The sequence below is a fragment of the Branchiostoma floridae genome, chromosome 7, assembly GCF_000003815.2.
Source record: "Branchiostoma floridae strain S238N-H82 chromosome 7, Bfl_VNyyK, whole genome shotgun sequence".
Taxonomy (NCBI): Eukaryota; Metazoa; Chordata; class Leptocardii; order Amphioxiformes; family Branchiostomatidae; genus Branchiostoma; species Branchiostoma floridae.
Window position 1 is genome coordinate 8,130,307 of NC_049985.1, and position 17,908 is coordinate 8,148,214.

At 42.0% G+C, this 17,908-nt stretch overlaps 3 protein-coding genes across 8 annotated transcripts; 2 read left to right on the forward strand and 1 right to left on the reverse strand.

The window, feature by feature from the left end:
- The first annotated feature begins 308 nt into the window (after window positions 1-308).
- LOC118419008 (regucalcin-like) lies at window positions 309-3,057 on the forward strand. The gene is made up of 6 exons (XM_035825221.1): window positions 309-505; window positions 717-899; window positions 1,014-1,102; window positions 1,362-1,488; window positions 1,674-1,808; window positions 2,158-3,057. Exons 1-6 carry the CDS (start codon window positions 352-354, stop codon window positions 2,361-2,363), a joined length of 894 nt encoding a protein of 297 aa, XP_035681114.1. The 5' UTR covers window positions 309-351; the 3' UTR covers window positions 2,364-3,057.
- A 642-nt stretch (window positions 3,058-3,699) lies between these two features.
- Window positions 3,700-7,372, forward strand: LOC118419417 (regucalcin-like). The gene is made up of 6 exons (XM_035825784.1): window positions 3,700-3,853; window positions 4,421-4,603; window positions 5,607-5,695; window positions 5,903-6,029; window positions 6,393-6,524; window positions 6,844-7,372. The coding sequence occupies exons 1-6, from the start codon at window positions 3,700-3,702 to the stop codon at window positions 7,047-7,049; spliced, it is 891 nt and encodes a 296-aa protein (XP_035681677.1). The 3' UTR covers window positions 7,050-7,372.
- Window positions 7,373-7,990: 618 nt separating this feature from the next.
- On the reverse strand, window positions 7,991-17,682 carry LOC118419006 (regucalcin-like). 6 transcript variants are annotated; one of them, XM_035825219.1, is made up of 7 exons: window positions 17,581-17,682; window positions 16,945-17,118; window positions 11,415-11,597; window positions 11,074-11,162; window positions 10,341-10,467; window positions 9,625-9,759; window positions 7,991-8,529 (listed from the first exon to the last, which is right to left on the reverse strand). In XM_035825219.1, exons 2-7 carry the CDS (start codon window positions 17,096-17,098, stop codon window positions 8,324-8,326), a joined length of 894 nt encoding a protein of 297 aa, XP_035681112.1. In that variant the 5' UTR covers window positions 17,099-17,118; window positions 17,581-17,682; the 3' UTR covers window positions 7,991-8,323. The 6 variants fall into 6 exon arrangements, with proteins under 6 accessions (XP_035681112.1, XP_035681111.1, XP_035681110.1 ...); XM_035825218.1 differs by lacking the exon at window positions 11,415-11,597 and adding an exon at window positions 16,156-16,338; XM_035825217.1 differs by lacking the exons at window positions 11,074-11,162; window positions 11,415-11,597 and adding exons at window positions 15,525-15,613; window positions 16,156-16,338.
- Between the last annotated feature and the right edge of the window lie 226 nt (window positions 17,683-17,908).

The window sequence follows — 17,908 nt, forward strand, 5'->3', positions numbered from 1 at the left end:
TTTTCCCAAGATCTCCCAACAATAACCAACATGCCAATATCATTACAATCCGACCAGAGGTTCCTTTAAGTTATGCTGACACCTTAGACATACATCATCTATGTTATAACTCTTAGAATTAATTCAAATCCAACACAAAGCAGTAACTCGACATTTTATGAATATGCATTATCCATGTATGTGAATTTCAAAGTCTGCACTACTCTCTTTCCATGGACTCTGCACCGTTTGTTTGCCGGTAAGGCAGCGAGTGTACACATTGTATCGGCTACAAAGGTCAGACATTAGTGTGGCAAATAGTGCAGACCAACAGTGACTTAAACGCTAACATACCTTTATATAGTCCAAAGTATGGCGGTGGCGGTGGCTGTAGATGAACCTGGTCTATGTCCGGAGGGTCCCCACTGGGACAACCGCACGGGAACGCTGCTGTATGTAGACATTGACGGACAAAAGGTCCATCGCTGGAACCCAGTCACAAGACAGAAGGACACCGTTGCGATGGGTGAGAATACACAAAGCATGCAGTCCACATTTCACACAGTTTAGATCAACAGTTAAGACCAAATTTCGACAATTTGAGATTTTGCCAACGCCCCCGCAATCACCGCATTGCTCTGTGGAGGATAGAACATAAATATTACATTGTTAGTTTTATTACATTACATCTTTATTGCTGTCTAAACGTACCTACCATGCAATAATCGTTTATGCAGACTGTATGGTAGGAGCAGTCGTTCCGAGGGAAGCCGGAGGCGTAGTGGTGGCCGCTGGGACCAAGTTTACCTTTCTGGATTTCGAGACCAGACAACTGACCGATGTTGCAACGGTGGACCAGCACAAACCCACCAACCGGTTCAACGATGGGAAGTGCGATGCTGCCGGCAGGTTTTGGGCTGGTAAGGGGACCACCAAGCTTATAAATATAGTTTTCATTCACATTATACTATATGCCTGATATTCTCAATATTTGCGCTCATCGACTGTAGCTGATGTGAAAATGCATGTTTCAGGCACGATGGGTCACGAACCTGTCCCTACTCAAGTCGAACGCAAAGTTGGGTCATTGTACTGCCTTCACACCGATCGCACTGTTACAAAGGTATATAAGGCTGTTTCGTTGCTATAAACCTTTTCTAAGATTCTGATGAGATATGTTTAATCACGCAGCTTTGGTGGCAGTAAGCTATAGCAAAGCTACTTCAATAGATTGCGTCTCACTCGGAGAAAAACGCAAAACGCCACATTGTTGATTGAAATGCTTAGCCTATGTAGTCATACCCTGCGACACTAGCCATGTTTTCTTCACATTTGTCGAACACAATTAGCGTTATTTCAATTCGCCTTTTGCTATTTCCAAGGCATTTAATGAAACTGACATCTCTAATGGACTGGCATGGACATCTGACAACTCCATCATGTACTACATCGACTCACTCCAGTACAGCGTGGATGCCTTCGACTTTGACCTGGCTAACGGAACTCTAAGTAGGTACTCATGACTCAATTGTGCGTATTGCACACATGTACCGTAATAATCAAACATCGGGATCTCACAGTGTGCTGTTTTAAAAAGCAATTCACAAGTGCATTTGACTGTTGACCATCTACAGTATTGATAAGCGATCAATTTTCTTGTAGTATTTCATGTAGTATGACCATGTCTTTTCCAGCAAACCGCCGTAAAGTGGTGAGTTTTGAGGAGAGCAGAGACGGCGTGCCGGATGGAATGTGTATCGACACCGATGGGAAACTGTGGGTAGCCATGTTTGGCACAGGGCAGGTATTACAGGTGGACCCAGAGACAGGTGAGCAAAATGTGATGATGTCGATGTTGATGATAATGACGAGTCATCAATTAGCACTTCTAACTGCTTTCTTTCTCTCCGAGTCTTCCTACACCATACCACCAGAGTGACCAGACTGTATAACAAATCATTGACTGATGCTTAAGTGAATTTATATGTCTATGTACTGTGTATGTCATGCCTACTGTGTCTAGTTATTGTAATAATTTACTTCACATTGTAAGATCAAAGGTATTCAGAGGTACTACTGCTAAGGGGTAACTCTGTAATGTTGATTTAATGAAGAAAGAAAGAAAGCCGATTGTACGTTTTTGACATTGCCATTTCAAAACGTGCCCCAACATCACAGGCACACACCTCCGTACCGTTAAGGTCCCTGCTGACCAGACGACGTCGTGCTGTTTCGGCGGTCCAAACCTGGACATCCTGTACGTAACAACCGCGAGTGTCGGTCTGTCTGCTGAGGAGGTCCAACAGAAGCCTCTGTCTGGATGTGTGTTCCAGGTGACCGGACTGGGAGCCAGGGGCACCCCCGGACTGTGCTATAATGGTTGAACCCATTGCGGGAGACGCCTTCAATACAGGATAGGAAAATTATCACAATTCTTGCTTTTCACTAATCTTCAACAGACTAATTTGCTTGATCAAGCATTTGACCAAATGAGTTGATTAATTTGCCAGAAAGGCTAACAAGGAGTAGAGTCACATAGTTCATAGTGTTGTCCATGGTTGAGACGACATGGCAAAGTTGTTCAAAGAGCCAATTGTTCACTCAAGTTATTACAATGCAATATGCTTTATTAAAAGCATCATAGTTGTTTATTACCTTCATTACTATTGTCCACCAAAATCATCACAATTGCAATTGTTCACTAGGATTATCACAATTGTTAGTTAACTAGGCTTATTTCGTTTGGTAACTAGAATTATCCTAAGGCCTGGGCTATTGAGTTGATGTGTTTGAATGAAGTTTGAAAATGTGTTTTGTCTTTTGTGGTGACTGGGTGCCTCTCCCGGCAAGTTTCATAACTTGCTAGAAATATAACTAAACGATATGTTTTCAAACGAAACATTTCGACATGATGGCAGCTTACTCCATGTATTAGGGCAAGGAGGTTATGGAGTTCCCTATAACCTCGTTGATTGGTGTAAGATCTAACTCATTTCATGCTTGCTCATCTTAACCTCGTACTTCGACCATTATATATTGTTTCCCAAGCTCATGGGAGAATAAATGCAGATTACCTCTTCAGTGCTTATCTTCTGAAGAAACCGTAAGCGTTATCTTCATTTTAGTTACTGTACCTATGCGACATTTCAGAAAGCCAAGATCATAGCCACGGCAATTCGTGAATGATTTAATTCTCCAAAGCTATGCCCCGGCGGTCAAATACCCAAGCCGTTTGTTTATTGTCTCCTGGGAGGCCCAAGTGTGCGTGAACAATGTCGCAGCTGACAAACACAATGGCGGGCTCATGATATTTGACATATTGAATGGCATATAACTCAATGAACAGCCAGTTTATAACATCTTGATGGGAGAAAGTAAAAAATGTCAGGTTACCAGCTCATATGATAGAAAGCACCACTTACCAAACTAGGTACGTTGGTTCCTTCACACTACAGTTAACTAGTTGCTCCTAGAAGACTTTAAGATTTAGCGTTCGATCGATAACTGGCAACTGAATCATGCCCGGTACAAGGGATGAAAAGCTCTCCTGACAGCAAAACGTAATTAGGCCAGGGGTTGCCGTCAACTCTCTATCAGCACTGTGACGCGGACTTTCACCTCCGGATGGAACTTGTCTGTAACTTGGTTTTAAAACAAATCTATTTTTCAAAGCGAAGAGTGTAAGACTAAGAGTAAAGCACCTGCCGTCCAGGCTCCAGAATGTCTGTTACTGTGGCTATAGCAGAACCAGGTCAGCATACGGAGGGACCACACTGGGACCACCGGACCAACACGCTGTTATATGTGGACCTGCTGGACCCGTGTGTGTGCCGATGGGACCCTGTCACAGGGGAAAGGGACACATTCAAAATGGGTAAGACCGTAAGACTAACGATCAACAGTTAATTCGGGTGATTCAATTCTAAACGTCGCCATGTTTGTTCTGTAAAAAAAAGTTGCATTTTCATGGCAGAAGGATGGCTTTTGGCATCATGATATGATGAACATATACCGGAAACAGACAGATTTGACCGTTCAGATATTAGAGATCATCAGAGAGCTATAAATAGCCAGAAGACGGAGTCACACACGCGAGCTGTCAGAGACTATGAAACGAATTACTCCTTTTGGAATACGATGGTTGCATTGCCTGTGTACATATGTAGTATAAACGACTTGAGCATAATGGGTCGGAATGAATGAAAGTAATAACATTAGCCTGCATTCGTAGTTCATTATACTCTCCAAGCAGAGATTCGGCTCCGGCTATTTCTGACCTCTTTTGGGCGTTTTTGTCTGGCTTTCCGTTTGTCCCGTTTCCTTCATGGCCGCGGGAACCGACGAAAATGGCACAAAAAATAAATCCCGTCTAAAACGCGGCAAAAATGGCCTGAGTCGACCCTCTGACTACTAAGAGAGTAATCTAGCTATTCCCCATAAGCCTGCAGCCCCGGTTGCGTAGTTCCCCGGGAGTCAGGAGGAGCAGTGGTGGCTGCTGGGACCAGGTTTGCTTCCATTGACTTCAGGACCAGGCGGCTGACCACACTCGCGGAGGTGAACCACGACAAACCTACCAACATCTTCAACGACGGCAAGTGTGATGCAGCAGGCAGGTTCTGGTCAGGTAGGTGTATAGATGTACTCTTTATACATCTACTTATCTGTCTACATGTATATCTATCTATCTATCTATTGATCTATCTATAAATATATATCAATCTATCTATCTATCTATCTATTTCTATATGTATCATACTTAATCTGTCTATCTTTCTATCCATTCAACCATCTTTAAGTGTCTGGACACAAGAATATCAAGTAAGAAAATTCAGCAACTTAATTGGTCGATATTCCTACTGACAGCCTGTATCCGCGTCTATGTTTGTCCAGTGGTGTTTGCAGATTATGTATTTGATGTTGACTCATGTATTGTAGAGCAGCACGGAGTAAATTAGAATGTCCATAAGCATACTTAACGGCCAGGTGTCGTGCAGAGTGAATGGCATTAAAATCGAATAAATCAATACCCAGTGTTGCCTGTAATATCAACGTGTCCTGGCTCTGAGAAACCGTGTATTATTCCGTTTTTTGAGCAAACGCTTTAACCTACAGGTGTAATAGAGCACATATTGCTTTGTGATTAGAAAGAGAGTGACACCCACGTTTAGCCCCACCTGATTGTATAAAGGTTTTCTTAGTAGTAGAGTTTTAAGATTTATTCTGTTTCCACTTTTTTGTAGTTTATATTTGACTATACAAAAGTCACTATACTTCCTGTCGTGTCAATAAAGCTTGATATGATATTATCTCCAGTTGTGAACTAATAACGGCACTCAACAAGGTTTTTGAGAAATCCACTAAACTGAGAAACATTTTGTATTTTGCTGACCAAATGCCCTTGAGGGAAGAGATAAGGTACAAAGGACGAAGAGAGGACTGATTCAGCTTGTAACATTAATTGGCCTATCATTGAGAGACTAGGGATTAGGAGATCAGTTGGGAGACAGGAATATGAGGAGAGGATGTGAAAGTGTGGAAGTCGATGGTTCCTCAGCCACGGCAACTCTTGTGCGTCTGCCATCGCATCATTTCTTGTCTATTAAACTGTCTGCTACTTCTCTACACAGGCACGATGGGGAAAGATTCTGCGTTCGGAAAGTTCGAGTTTGGCGCTGGGTCACTCTTCTGTTTGCACACCGACCGAACTGTCAAGAAGGTACGGACAATCTCTTTATATTCATGGGGATTCTTAAGGAAATTCCTGACCCCTTATATTTGGCACGGATCCGGACTAATGTTTCTTCTCTAATACTACAATATTGGTTGGAGAATTGGCCTTTGGAAAGACCAAGAATGATATTCGTGAAATTCATTTCCTACTATGTATTACTTTCTTCTCACTTACATTATTTTCGTCCTGAAGGCACTAGGTGGAGTGAGTATCTCCAACGGGCTGGCGTGGTCCCCAGACAACAGCGTCATGTATTACATCGACTCACTCCAGTTCAGTGTGGACGCCTTTGACTACGACTTGTCCACTGGAACACCGAGTAAGCTGTATGATGTTTGGTATCTTCCTGTACCTGAGGAGGATTCAAATTCAGTAATATTGGGCTTAGAGATATCGGCAAAATATAGGTTATTTTAACGTCATCTGTCGACAAGCCTTCCATTTATATATATGCTAGGTCGGTTGTTTATACTTTTACCATTCATAAAATAGATTAGTTGCCACACAGTGTATGCTTTACAGTAGTCGTTCAATAAAGCTCTTTTTCTATATAAAGCCGCCGATTAATAGTAAACATTTAGACAAAACACTGAGGTCAGGAGCCTAGTTTGTGTTGTCGCTTCTTTCAAAACGGCTTTGACTTTATTGCAAGGTCATCTTCCTTCAACATTTCCATTTCTAGCAAATCGTCGCAAAGTTCTTACTTTTGACCCTGCTACCTCCGTCCCCGATGGCATGACTATTGACACCGACGGCAACCTGTGGATAGCCTTGCTTAACAGCGGTCAGGTGGTACAGGTAGATCCGAACACAGGTGGGTAAAGAAAACTTAACCTGAAGATAAGACAATGAATATCTCTTAACTATCTACATCTGTTTTTCAAACATAAGGTTGTCTTTTTATTTACCCACACCACCGAGGCAAGCATGGACAAAAAGTGAAGATACTTATCATTTGTTTTCAAGCTATACAAACGCGGCCAGCCAATTTCAAGAAGTCTCTAGTAATAAGCCGCTATTCTTATATTTCTAGTCCTGTTGGGAGACTCTATAACCCATGTGGTATGAAACTTTGGCAAAGCCTCGTCCTTGTCTTGTGCATGGCTGATGATTTGAATTGATGCAACTTGCAGGTACCCAGCTCCGCGCAGTGAAGTTCCCCACTGACCGGGTCACCTCCTGCTGCTTCGGTGGACCTGACCTTGACGTTCTGTACGTCACCAGTACGAGGGTGAACATGTCGGCGGAGCAGACCCTCCAACAGCCTCTGTCCGGGTGCGTCTTCCAAGTCACCGAGCTGGGCGTCAGGGGGAGTCCCGGGATGGACTTCAGAGGCTGAACCAGCATCAGCCAATTCAAGACTATAAGTTTTTTTTTTAATCAAAAACAACAACAACAATAGTTCATTTGTCAACTACTAAGACTAGTGTTTGTACAGTCGAGTACTACAAGACTACAAGTTGCCAACTTTTTAGATGTCCCGCTATTCTTGAATTCTTCAACATTGGTCAGGCCATGACTTTTTGTTCGTTCGACAAAGTTGCATCGCGATGTAACTGCAAGTATACAGTGCTCTTGATGAATTTGCTTTCCATTCTAGCTAGTCGGTGACATTAGCGGATTACTTGCGTATATAGGTTGACAACCACAGTGTTTTGATGTCAACTTAGGTTTGTTTGGAACATATGAAGTCAAAGTATTATTCTTCTTGTGTACGTACATACGAGTATTTAGAATATGTGACGTGTGGCTTATGCGTGGCTGGCCCCGCAAGTTGATATTTCAGGTGTTTTATGTAAACATTTCTAATGATGTTGAAATGATATACACGAGGTTCATGGAAATCTGTTAGTTACTTATGGCTAGCTCAGCAAAGTCTGCAAGAAACGCTTCAGATGTAGAATATCGTTTTATTACAGCAACAGGAAATTCAACATGATGACAAGCAAGTTTGATGTGGAAGCAGCAATTAGAACCAAATTGTTTGACCTTGTTTGCTGCTTTCTGAGATCTGTGGCTCTTTATGATGATAATCACTGTTGTTGTAAAGAAACATTGTCGAGAGGTTCAATGTAAGATCATCTTTAATCAAACACATATATGTTACTTTCGAGCATATCAGTTGACATGCTGATTGTCAAAATAGCAATAGGCACTGAACAGATATAAAGCATCTATGGAAACTTCAGATGGTCGACAGTATCACCTATCAACTAATATCAATATTTCTGACTTGTAGATTGATACATTTTTTTTAAATAAAGCAAAACGTTATCGAGTATCTCAATATCTTGTGCCACGCATCACAAACAAAAGCCTGCCTGAAACAAAATGTAATTGTTCTTGAATTACAGACAGTGAAGTGATTCTTACTTGCCTTGTGTGATTACCTCAAATTGGCAAGAATTTTGCCAAAACAGCTATGGACTTGTTTGAACCTTTACTTACAACTATGCTTGCAACCTTACGGCTTTAATACGGCTAGCTAACTCCTCTGAAAAAATTACGCAACCTATTTGGCCAATTTATTTCAAGAAGCAAATGATTCTGGCATTAAAAGACAAGTAAAAAGCATTTCTAGAGTCTCCGATGAAGAGGGCTGTCATCGTGGGTTCAACCATTGTAGCACAGTCCGGGGGTGCCCCTAGCTCCCAGTCCGGTCACCTGGAACAAACAGCCAGACTGGGGGTTCTGTTGGATCACTTCGGCAGAGTAGCCTATCCTTGCACTTGTCACGTACATGACGTCAAGGTTTGGGCCTCCGAAACAGCAAGATGAGGTTTGTGGAGCTGGAACCCTGATGGAGCGGAGCTGTGTACCTACAGTGAGATATTAACATGCATTGGCATAATACCGGTCATAAGCCTTATACCGGTCGATTAAAAATAGTGGAACTTAAAGAGATCTACACATGCAACAATAGTTATTTCTGAGGTATGCACACTTCAGACATCTAGGTGTCCAATACATCATTTACAAAGCATCGATAACAATGCATTCGAAGACAACAAGGCCAAAAGTTTTCAGGTCATTTTCGGGGCAGGCGAGCTCGTCGTGGGACAAACACACTGTCACGTTCATCGCCAGATTTGTAGATAATAATCACACGTGCTCACGGCACAAGACGAGCATGATTCAACAGCAGTCTTGAATTTCTTTTGGTGACCTACAACTCGTGTAAAAGTGTGAGGAACCGTTGCATAATAGCCCGGATCTACGGCTGAATGGGTCAAATTGAACGTACGCCGCCATTTTCCCGCCATTTTTAATGCTACGGCCAGCAGTAAAGTTTTACGTCATAGCGGTTGTGACGGACCAAAATTAAATGAGAATTCTTGTCAGTATACGCCCATTTTCTCGTGACATTTTGTATGCCCATGCAGATTTTTGTTTTGTGCAACTACTAACAGGAAAGAACGGAACAACAGAGGATGAATAAAGGTACATAGCGGCAGTTAATTGTGCCGTGTTTCGTTCGACCGGTATAGTGCACCCCCTCCCAACCACGCGCCCGTTCTCCGTGCAATTCCGCGGTGTGTTCCAATTACGATATTATGTTTTTAGCAGGACCAGAGAGACAAAATAATTTACACAGAAGAAGTGGCAAAGGTAAGCTGTAACAGCAACATGTAACTGGAGAAAATGATGCGTTGATCATTTGCCAAATTAGCATTGCTTGAGAAATTGCAGTAAACCGACCGGTATTATGCCAATGGATGTTAAAGAAGTGGTGGCTTCATTCGAAAGAAAGTTAGGATATTGTAGAATCTATCCATTAAGTGTTAGTGCAATTTTCAATTGACTTGCAAAGTATACATTTATTTGACTTATGAAGCAGCCAACTTTTTTCTTATACAGACCCAAATGAGATAATTGGCTACATGCGTTCGTGCATAATTATTTCCTCTACTAACCTGTGTTTGGGTCCACCTGCAGCACCTGACCACCATTAAACATGGCTATCCACAGTTTACCATCAGTGTCGATACACATGCCATCAGGTACGCCATCTACTTGGGGGTTAAAGGTCATGACCTGACGACGGTTGCCTGCAAGGGTACACAATGGTGATGCAGATAGAATATCATCAGACAGTGGTCAGCTCATTGCTGGTATTGTCAACATACAACATACATTATAAAGGAAGGATTTAAATTTGAGACAATTCATGGTAAAGTTATCTGACATAAAAGAATTGATCTGTTAAGAAATGTAATGATTTATTAGAAACTTGTGTAAACTATGAAATTATTTCTTCCATCTTTGGTAACTGGTTGAGTGGATAGCTGAAAAATGATAGGTTAAGGTTTCTTCCATATCTATCTATCTATCTATCTATCTATCTATCTATCTATCTATCTATCTATCTATATATATATATATATAGAGAGAGAGAGAGAGAGAGAGATAGATATATAGATAGATAGATATACATGTGTATGTATTTAAAGAGAGAGGCTCAATGACTGTCAAGAAAAAGGCTTTGGGGTACGTCTTTGGGTGCACCAACTAAAAAGAGGTATACTAGCAGGGAGAACTCTCTGTGGAGCTCTAGTAATCCCCATAAAGCTGCTGGTAATACTGGTAATTCTTTTTGGTGGGTATCAACTTATAGGGTAACGTTACATACACAACATTCCAGTGCACAAGTCAAAGTCGAAGGCATCCACGCTGTACTGGAGTGAGTCGATGTAGTACATGATGGAGTTGTCCGATGTCCATGCCAGTCCGTTAGAGATGTCAACTTCATTAAATGCCTATACATGAAAGCAAAGACGGATAGTGATACTTAAACAATCAATGTGATAGGAGTTGATTTCGTATGACAAGAAAGGCTGTAGTCTGAACTATTGTAGAGAAACTTTGGTTATTGTATTATCTGCTTAATATTTCCATATTAGTTTTTTTTTTACTCTGGAACAAATGCAAACCATGTATACACCTTTCTCACGCGGCGGCCATGATAGATCGAAAACGAGTTCAATGTGGCAAACAAAAGGCTGTCCATCATAATTAGCAGTTCGACCAATGGTAGCCTGCCAGTTAGGAAATCGACCAATAAGTGAATGGCTGCAAATTCGTTAAAAATTTGCATTATTATGTTGTTATTTTGCATCTCTTAAGGGACTATGGGGTCAGTCTACACTACTCTAAATTGCTACATCTTTCGGTGCATAACACTTCTTGTAGTATCTATTATTCTATCTTATATCATGAAAATTTGTGTGGTTTGGGAGAAAACTAAATGGGACCGGATTTTAGAAATAAGTTTTGTCTGTTTGCCTCATTGACCTCTTCTTCGATCTATCATGGCCGCCGCGTGAGAAAGGTGTATTACTACTAAATAAATGCGTTGCTCTTACCTTTGTTACGGTTCTGTCGGTGTGAAGACAGTACAAGGATGCAACTTTACGTTCGACCATTGTGACAGGATTCGGCTCACCCATTGTGCCTGAAAACACACTCTCAAGTGTCATTTTTCCATGAGTAAGACGTGGGAACATATTGGTCCACTAGGGTGACTTTGCTCCCAGCGGATCGCCAGACTGACCAACCTAGAAGCTTGTTAGGCGTCCGTATCGCTAGCAGGCCATGGCCCTACAAATATTGGTGAACATAGTCTTACCTTAAAAAAAAGTTAGATATATGCACATTGAAACCTCGAGTCAATAACGTTTAATTTTCGATAGTTGATTTTCCGTACCAGCCCAAAACCTGCCGGCAGCATCGCACTTCCCATCGTTGAGCCGGTTGGTGGGTTTGTGCTGGTCCACTGTTGCAACATCGGTCAGTTGTCTGGTCTCGAAATCTAGGAAGGAAAACTTGGTCCCTGCGGCCACTACGGCCCCTCCTGATTCCCTGGGGACGACGGAACCTACCATGCAGCCTGGAAGAATGAGGACGAAAACTACATTCGGTGTCATCAACAACCGACAGTTATGATATGATTTATTATGTTTAAAGACAGCTAAACATATGCCCAAAGTTTAAGATTGTCTGCGGCAATATTCAGATACTGCAGATAGTTTATTCCCCTTTCTCTTTCAGATCAATGCACCAAAGAAAGCCTCCGCTCCTGAGGCGTCGCCAAAAACAATCGGAGCCTAACCGGCCTATACCGTACGGCATACCAGCCTACCCCCTGTTTGTCGAGTAGGAGAGTGGTCTATTCTACCAGCCCTAAGGGAACGTTTCGTGTCTCTTTGTATGTTTCCAGAATGATTCTGCATACGAGTACAATGTTAGCTCACCTATGTCGTACGTGTCCTTGTGTTTTGTGACGGGATCCCAACGGTGGACGTGGTGTCCGATGCTGTCCACATATAGCAGCGTACCCGAGCGATCGTCCCAGTGGGGACCTTCCAACAGCGTCCCGGGTTCGTCTACAGCTATGGACACCGCCATGTCGCTAGTTGATAAAAACTCTTTGGTTGTGGACTGTGTAAAATTAACGTTTTTCTAAAGATCCAAGTTGACAGTAGCAGTCTGAAATAGGAAAGTGGGTAATACCGCGGGTACTGCTGTTGACTGCACACTAGAGGCCACTGTTTGGATAGTAAGTTTGTATGGGACATTTGCGCCCGAGCGGTCGTTCCAGTGGATACCTATGATACAAAAGCATCCCCGATTCGCCAGCCTGTGTTTACATAGTCTAGATCTCTCTCTGGCTGGGGTTAATCATACATGTATAGTGACCAACGCTATGCCATTGTCATGCGGTGGCACTAAGTGACCTCTACACAGTGCCAGAGGCCTGACAGAGCAGGTGGAAAGTCCGAAAGATCAGAGTTCAATACTGATCGCCAAAATGTTTAATGAATTCTTTTCGGTAGCGATGACCGAACGTAGGCTGCTCACTAACGGCAAACATTAATGCCAGGACGAGCAAGAAAGGATGACAAACTGTTGTAAGATTATGAGATAGATGACAAGTACTCGGATACATGGATGTCAACTTGAATTTGGAAAATATGGAGTCAACGTATTATTGTGTACGCACACAGTATGTGACGAGATCGATATGTGACGGTGGTTTGTTTATGTGTGGGAATACCGGCTCCGTAAGTTGATAATCCAGGCATTTATGTTATACCTGAACATACAAGACATTTCTTGTACATTTGTAAGAATAGAAAAAACAATATACATGATGTTTATGGGAATCTGTTAGTTACGTATGGCTTAGCAAAGTCAATGAGAAACGCTTCAGATGTAGAATATCCTTTTATCACAATCAGTCAGAAATTTATTGCATGACAATTGTAATATGGCAACTTGTACATACAAAACAGTTGAACTTACATGTAGATATATTAACAGGATATGATATTGCAATAGGAAATTCAAAACCATAACAAGTAAGTTCTTGTGGAAGCAACAATATGAACGGAATTGTTCGTCAACTGTTTTGTGAATTTTTCGTTCGCTGCTTTCCGTTGAGGTTTGTGTATCATTGCTGTCGTAAAGAAACATTGCGAGACATATATGTCAGAGTTTCAATGTAAGGCAATCTTTAATCCATCACAAATATGCTACTTTCCAGCATATCATTAGACATACTATTCTTATTGCCAACAGGATTAGCGGTAGTGTTAAGGGGTAAGGTACTGAACAGATGTCAATCAGCTATTGAAGCTTTGGACCGCAATAGTAATAACTTTTCTCCATTCTATATCTACCAAGTAATATCAATTACTATTTCTGACTTGTTGATAGACATATATTTCAAAATGTATTAAAACTTTCTCATTATGTGTCATGCATCATAACTGTCTGCATGAATCAAAACTATTTTTCTTGAATTATAAAACCCTAAGGGATTCTTGCTTGCGCTTGACTTGTCATATCATCAGTACTTTTCTCTCTTTTTAGCTACCAAGTAATATCAATTACTATTTCTGAATTGGTGATAGACATATATGTAAAAATGTAGTAATAAATTATCAAATGTTCCATTATCTTGTGTTATGCATCACAAAAGTCTGCATGAATAAAAACCTTTTCTCTTCAATTACAGACGCTGAATGGATTCTTGCTTGTCGTGTCTGGCTACCTCAATTTGGCAAGAAATTTGGCAACACTACGGACTGTTAAATTTTTGTACTAGACCAGCTTACAGCTGTGCTTGCAACTTTGCAGTTGTGCTTGCAACGGTTGTGACTCTATATGGCTAGCTTGCTCCTCTGACTTATTACTCGACCTATTTGACCAATTTTGTCCATTTGTTTCAGGGAGCAAATGGTTCTAAAGTTAAAACAGAAGGCACCAATTGTGATCATTTCTAGAGTCTCTCACAAGGGGTTCATCCATTGTAGCACAGTCCGGGTGTGCCCCTGGCTCCCAGCCCGGTCACCTGGAACACACATCCAGACAGAGGCTTCTGCTGGACCTCCTCTGCAGAGTAACCTTTCCTTGAACTTGTCACGTACATGACGTCAAGGTTAGGGCCTCCGAAACAGCAAGACGTGGTGCGTGGAGCCGGAAACTTGATGGAGCGAAGCTGTGTACCTACAGTGAGATAGTAAAGAAGTGATGGCTTCATTCGAAAGAAACTTTAGAAGTTTACTTGAAGAGAAAGGTTTCTAGCCACCACCATCGCCAATGTACTACATCATTGTTATGTTTTACATCCATATTATTTATTTGAGTTGTGTAGCATTTAATTTCTCTCTAGTACGGCACCAAAATAGATAACTAACTGCATGCTTTCAAGTATGATTCCTTCCTCTGCTAACCTGTATTTGGGTCCACCTGCAGCACCTGGCCAGTATTAAACATGGCTACCCACAGCTTACCATCCGTGTCGATACACATGCCATCAGGCACGCCATCTACTGTGGGGTCAAAGGTCATCACTTGACGACGGTTGCCTGCAAGGGTAGGCAATGATGTACAGATTAGATATCACCAGACAACAATGCTGAATATTATTGTGAAGTGTCATGCAAGTGTACAGTTATTTGATGGAATAATTTCCAATAGACAATTCATAGTCACAACGAAAGTCGCCTGGCATAAACATATGATTTGTGAGGAAATGTAATTTATTTTTTTTTTTTATTATTAATCATTTATGAATTTGTGTCAACTATGTTAGATTCTTTCCGTGAAATTTTATCTTACACTTTTGTATTTGGTTGAGCTGGATTGCTGAAAAGCCTTTTCTTCAATAGAGAAAAGAGAGCCGTGTGTGGGTGTGCCGTGTGACAAGGTTGTTGGTGAAGCAACTTAAAGGAGATACTTCAGCAGGGAGAACTCTCAGTGGAGCCAACCCGTATAGATTTGCTGATAATACAGGAAAATTTCTTGGTAGGTACAGGATACATACTTGGTATTCCAGTGGACAAGTCGAAGTCGAAGGCATCCACGCTGTACAGGAGTGAGTCGATGTAGTACATGATTGAGTTGTCAGATGTCCATGCCAGTCCGTTAGAGATGTCAACTTCATTAAAAGCCTAATGAAATTTTCGAAAGCAAAGACAGATAGCGACACTTAGACAATCAATGTGATAGTAGTTTTTTGCAGTATTATAGACAAAACTTGGATGCTCCTGTACGCCAAAACTCAGGCAACTGGATATGATTTTGGAAACAATATCAATTCCAAAATCATATCCAGTTGCTTGGGTAACTGCGTTTCGGCGTATCTTATTACCTAGATGTCTAACCTTCAACGACATATCTTGGATGTTACTGTGCTTTGTTGAATAAACAGTTCAATATAGTTTTCTCCCCAATATATAGATATTTTCTTTGACTTTAAAACGAATGTTTCCGTCAATGTAGTCCATGTAAACAAAAGAATTGTCCTTACCTTTGTCACATTACCATCGGTGTGAAGACAGTACAAAGATCCGACTTTACGTTCGACTTTTGTGGGGACAGGTTCAGCACCCATCGTGCCTGAAAACACAGTCTCACATCACTTACACAGTCTCACATCACTTACACAGCCTCACATCACTTACAGTCTCACATCACTTACACAGTCTCACATCACTTACACAGTCTCACATCACTTACACAGTCTCACATCACTTGCACAGTCTCACATCACTTACACAGTCTCACATCACTTACACAGTCTCACATCACTTACACAGTCTCACATCACTTCAAAGCAGGATTGTCATGGATTATCGTTAATAGTATGGTTATCGAATTCTATTGTGGGAGGAGTACCAAATGGAAATAAGGACACAGAAAATATAGGATTTATTGACCCGATAGTCGGACAAGTGCATGTTCAATCGGGCCAGTACATTTTTATAGGTGCATTAATGCTTTTTAAAATCTAAATACCTTCCCTATTTTTGTTGCTTTGTGGTAGAAAAATAAAATGCCTCCTGTCATAGCTTTACCTGTGCAAGTGGGTGCACCAAAACCTCAAGTCAAATATGACGTAAAGGAGCCATGCTTAATTCTCGATATTTGATTTTCCTTACCAGCCCAAAACCTGCCGGCAGCATCGCACTTCCCATCGTTGAACCGGTTGGTGGGTTTGTGCTGGTCCACTGTTGCAACATCGGTCAGTTGTCTGGTCTCGAAATCCAGGAAGGCAAACTTTGTCCCAGCAGCCACCACGGCCCCTCCTGATTCCCTAGGGACGACTGTTCCTACCATACAGTCTGGAGGAATCAACAACCAACAGTTACCCTATAACCAGACAGGGAACATTTGCGAGCAAATGCAGCATATTTCAACCATCTCCCAACTCCTTGCAATATTGGATTAGTCCTAACGTTTATCTAAGAAAAGTAAACCTTGTGCGAGAATGGACTCTTGTGCGTGGCACTTACAGTTAAAATGGACTTGTTCAAAACACTTGGACTTCGTATCTAATCTCTCCGGTCCAAAATTGACTATGTAAAGTGGAGCGGTCCAAAAAGTTCTTCTCAGAAAAAAAGTAGTACTAGTGATTGTGATGAGTGAGGACTGAGACTTGTAACATCCCATTCATGATTGTCATTCATCAGCCTATGGCACTGACAAACGAAAACGCCTCAGTTCTCTTAACGTTACTGTCTATTTTGTACTGTACCCAAAACGCCGAACATCTGCTTGGAGAGTAGGTTACCTCCCATCACAATCCCCATGGGCCACTCCCATCCCGACCTCACCTCTCGAGTAGGGGGTGGACTAATCTATCCTCATTAGGGGGGAGAACGAAGCATTGGTGTCTGTTTGTATGTTTCCAGAATGAGTCTACATAACCGTGCGCAAATGTAACTCACCTATGTCATACGTGTCCTTGTGTTTTGTGACGGGATCCCAGCGGTGGACGTGCTGGCCGTGGATGTCCACATACAGCAGCGTCCCCGAGCGGTCGTCCCAGTGGGGACCTTCCATAAGTATCCCGGGTTCGTCTACAGCTACGGACACCGCCATGTCGTCGCTACGTTGTGGGGCTACATAAAATGGGTTAGAGTTTTGAGACGGACGATATCAGCCTGAAAGGTCCTGAAATAGGGAAGTGGGCGGTACCGCCCACCTGTTTACTGCACAGCTGAAGGCTACTGTGCAAAGTGACCTTTGTACAGGACACTCATGATTGGCCCAGGCCACCATAGATAGCTAGTCCCGAAAACAATACCAAGGCTATTAAAATAATTAGAGACACATCGCTCAAGTATGTCGTCAAACCTGTTCTTGTTGCTATCGAGGGGTTTGAAAAAATCTCTGTAAGAAGATGGCAACGGGACGTAGGATCAATGCCCGTCATTTAGGGTTAATTCCACATTCATTCGGCCGTGATTGGCAACTTGCAACTGCAGCGTAATCTCGACTGTGCAATAGTCATAGTAAATCTCCTTGTTGCCACACTGAAAACAATATAACAATATAAAAGGTGAACTACAACATTAACTCACCTATAAGGATATGACGTACAGTATCAGTCGCTATGCAACTGTATGTCACACCAGCCTGAGTGGCAGAGACACTGCGGTCACTTCCACACAATATCTTCCCAGCCACAGTTTTATTTTCACGACAGTGATAATTTTAGCCTCCTCCGATCCCGTGGACTTCGAGCGCGTTTTGGGGGGTGAGCGCTGATTAGCAGATTTTACTTTCCTACGCTTTTCCTTCGCGATCACACCGCACGCAGGGCTTGTAACAAGTGAGGAAATGTTGGCAAAAAGCTGAATACCAGGAGAAAAGATTCCCAACTATTGAAAGATTATGAGATAGACGAAA

Excerpts from the sequence above, each read along its gene's own strand:
- LOC118419008 (XM_035825221.1), top strand. The coding sequence starts at position 352 with ATGGCGGTGGCGGTGGCTGTAGATGAACCTGGTCTATGTCCGGAGGGT. Across the intron at positions 900-1,013 it reads TGCCGGCAGGTTTTGGGCTG|GCACGATGGGTCACGAACCT; the intron begins GTAAGGGGACCA and ends TGCATGTTTCAG. Across the intron at positions 1,103-1,361 it reads CCGATCGCACTGTTACAAAG|GCATTTAATGAAACTGACAT; the intron begins GTATATAAGGCT and ends GCTATTTCCAAG.
- LOC118419417 (XM_035825784.1), top strand. The coding sequence starts at position 3,700 with ATGTCTGTTACTGTGGCTATAGCAGAACCAGGTCAGCATACGGAGGGA. Across the intron at positions 3,854-4,420 it reads AAGGGACACATTCAAAATGG|CCTGCAGCCCCGGTTGCGTA; the intron begins GTAAGACCGTAA and ends ATTCCCCATAAG. Across the intron at positions 6,525-6,843 it reads ACAGGTAGATCCGAACACAG|GTACCCAGCTCCGCGCAGTG; the intron begins GTGGGTAAAGAA and ends TGCAACTTGCAG.
- LOC118419006 (XM_035825215.1), bottom strand. The coding sequence starts at position 12,285 with ATGTCCCATACAAACTTACTATCCAAACAGTGGCCTCTAGTGTGCAGT. Across the intron at positions 12,153-12,190 it reads CTTTCCTATTTCAGACTGCT|ACAGTCCACAACCAAAGAGT; the intron begins ACTGTCAACTTG and ends CGTTAATTTTAC. Across the intron at positions 8,530-9,624 it reads GCAGGTGGACCCAAACACAG|GTACACAGCTCCGCTCCATC; the intron begins GTTAGTAGAGGA and ends ATCTCACTGTAG.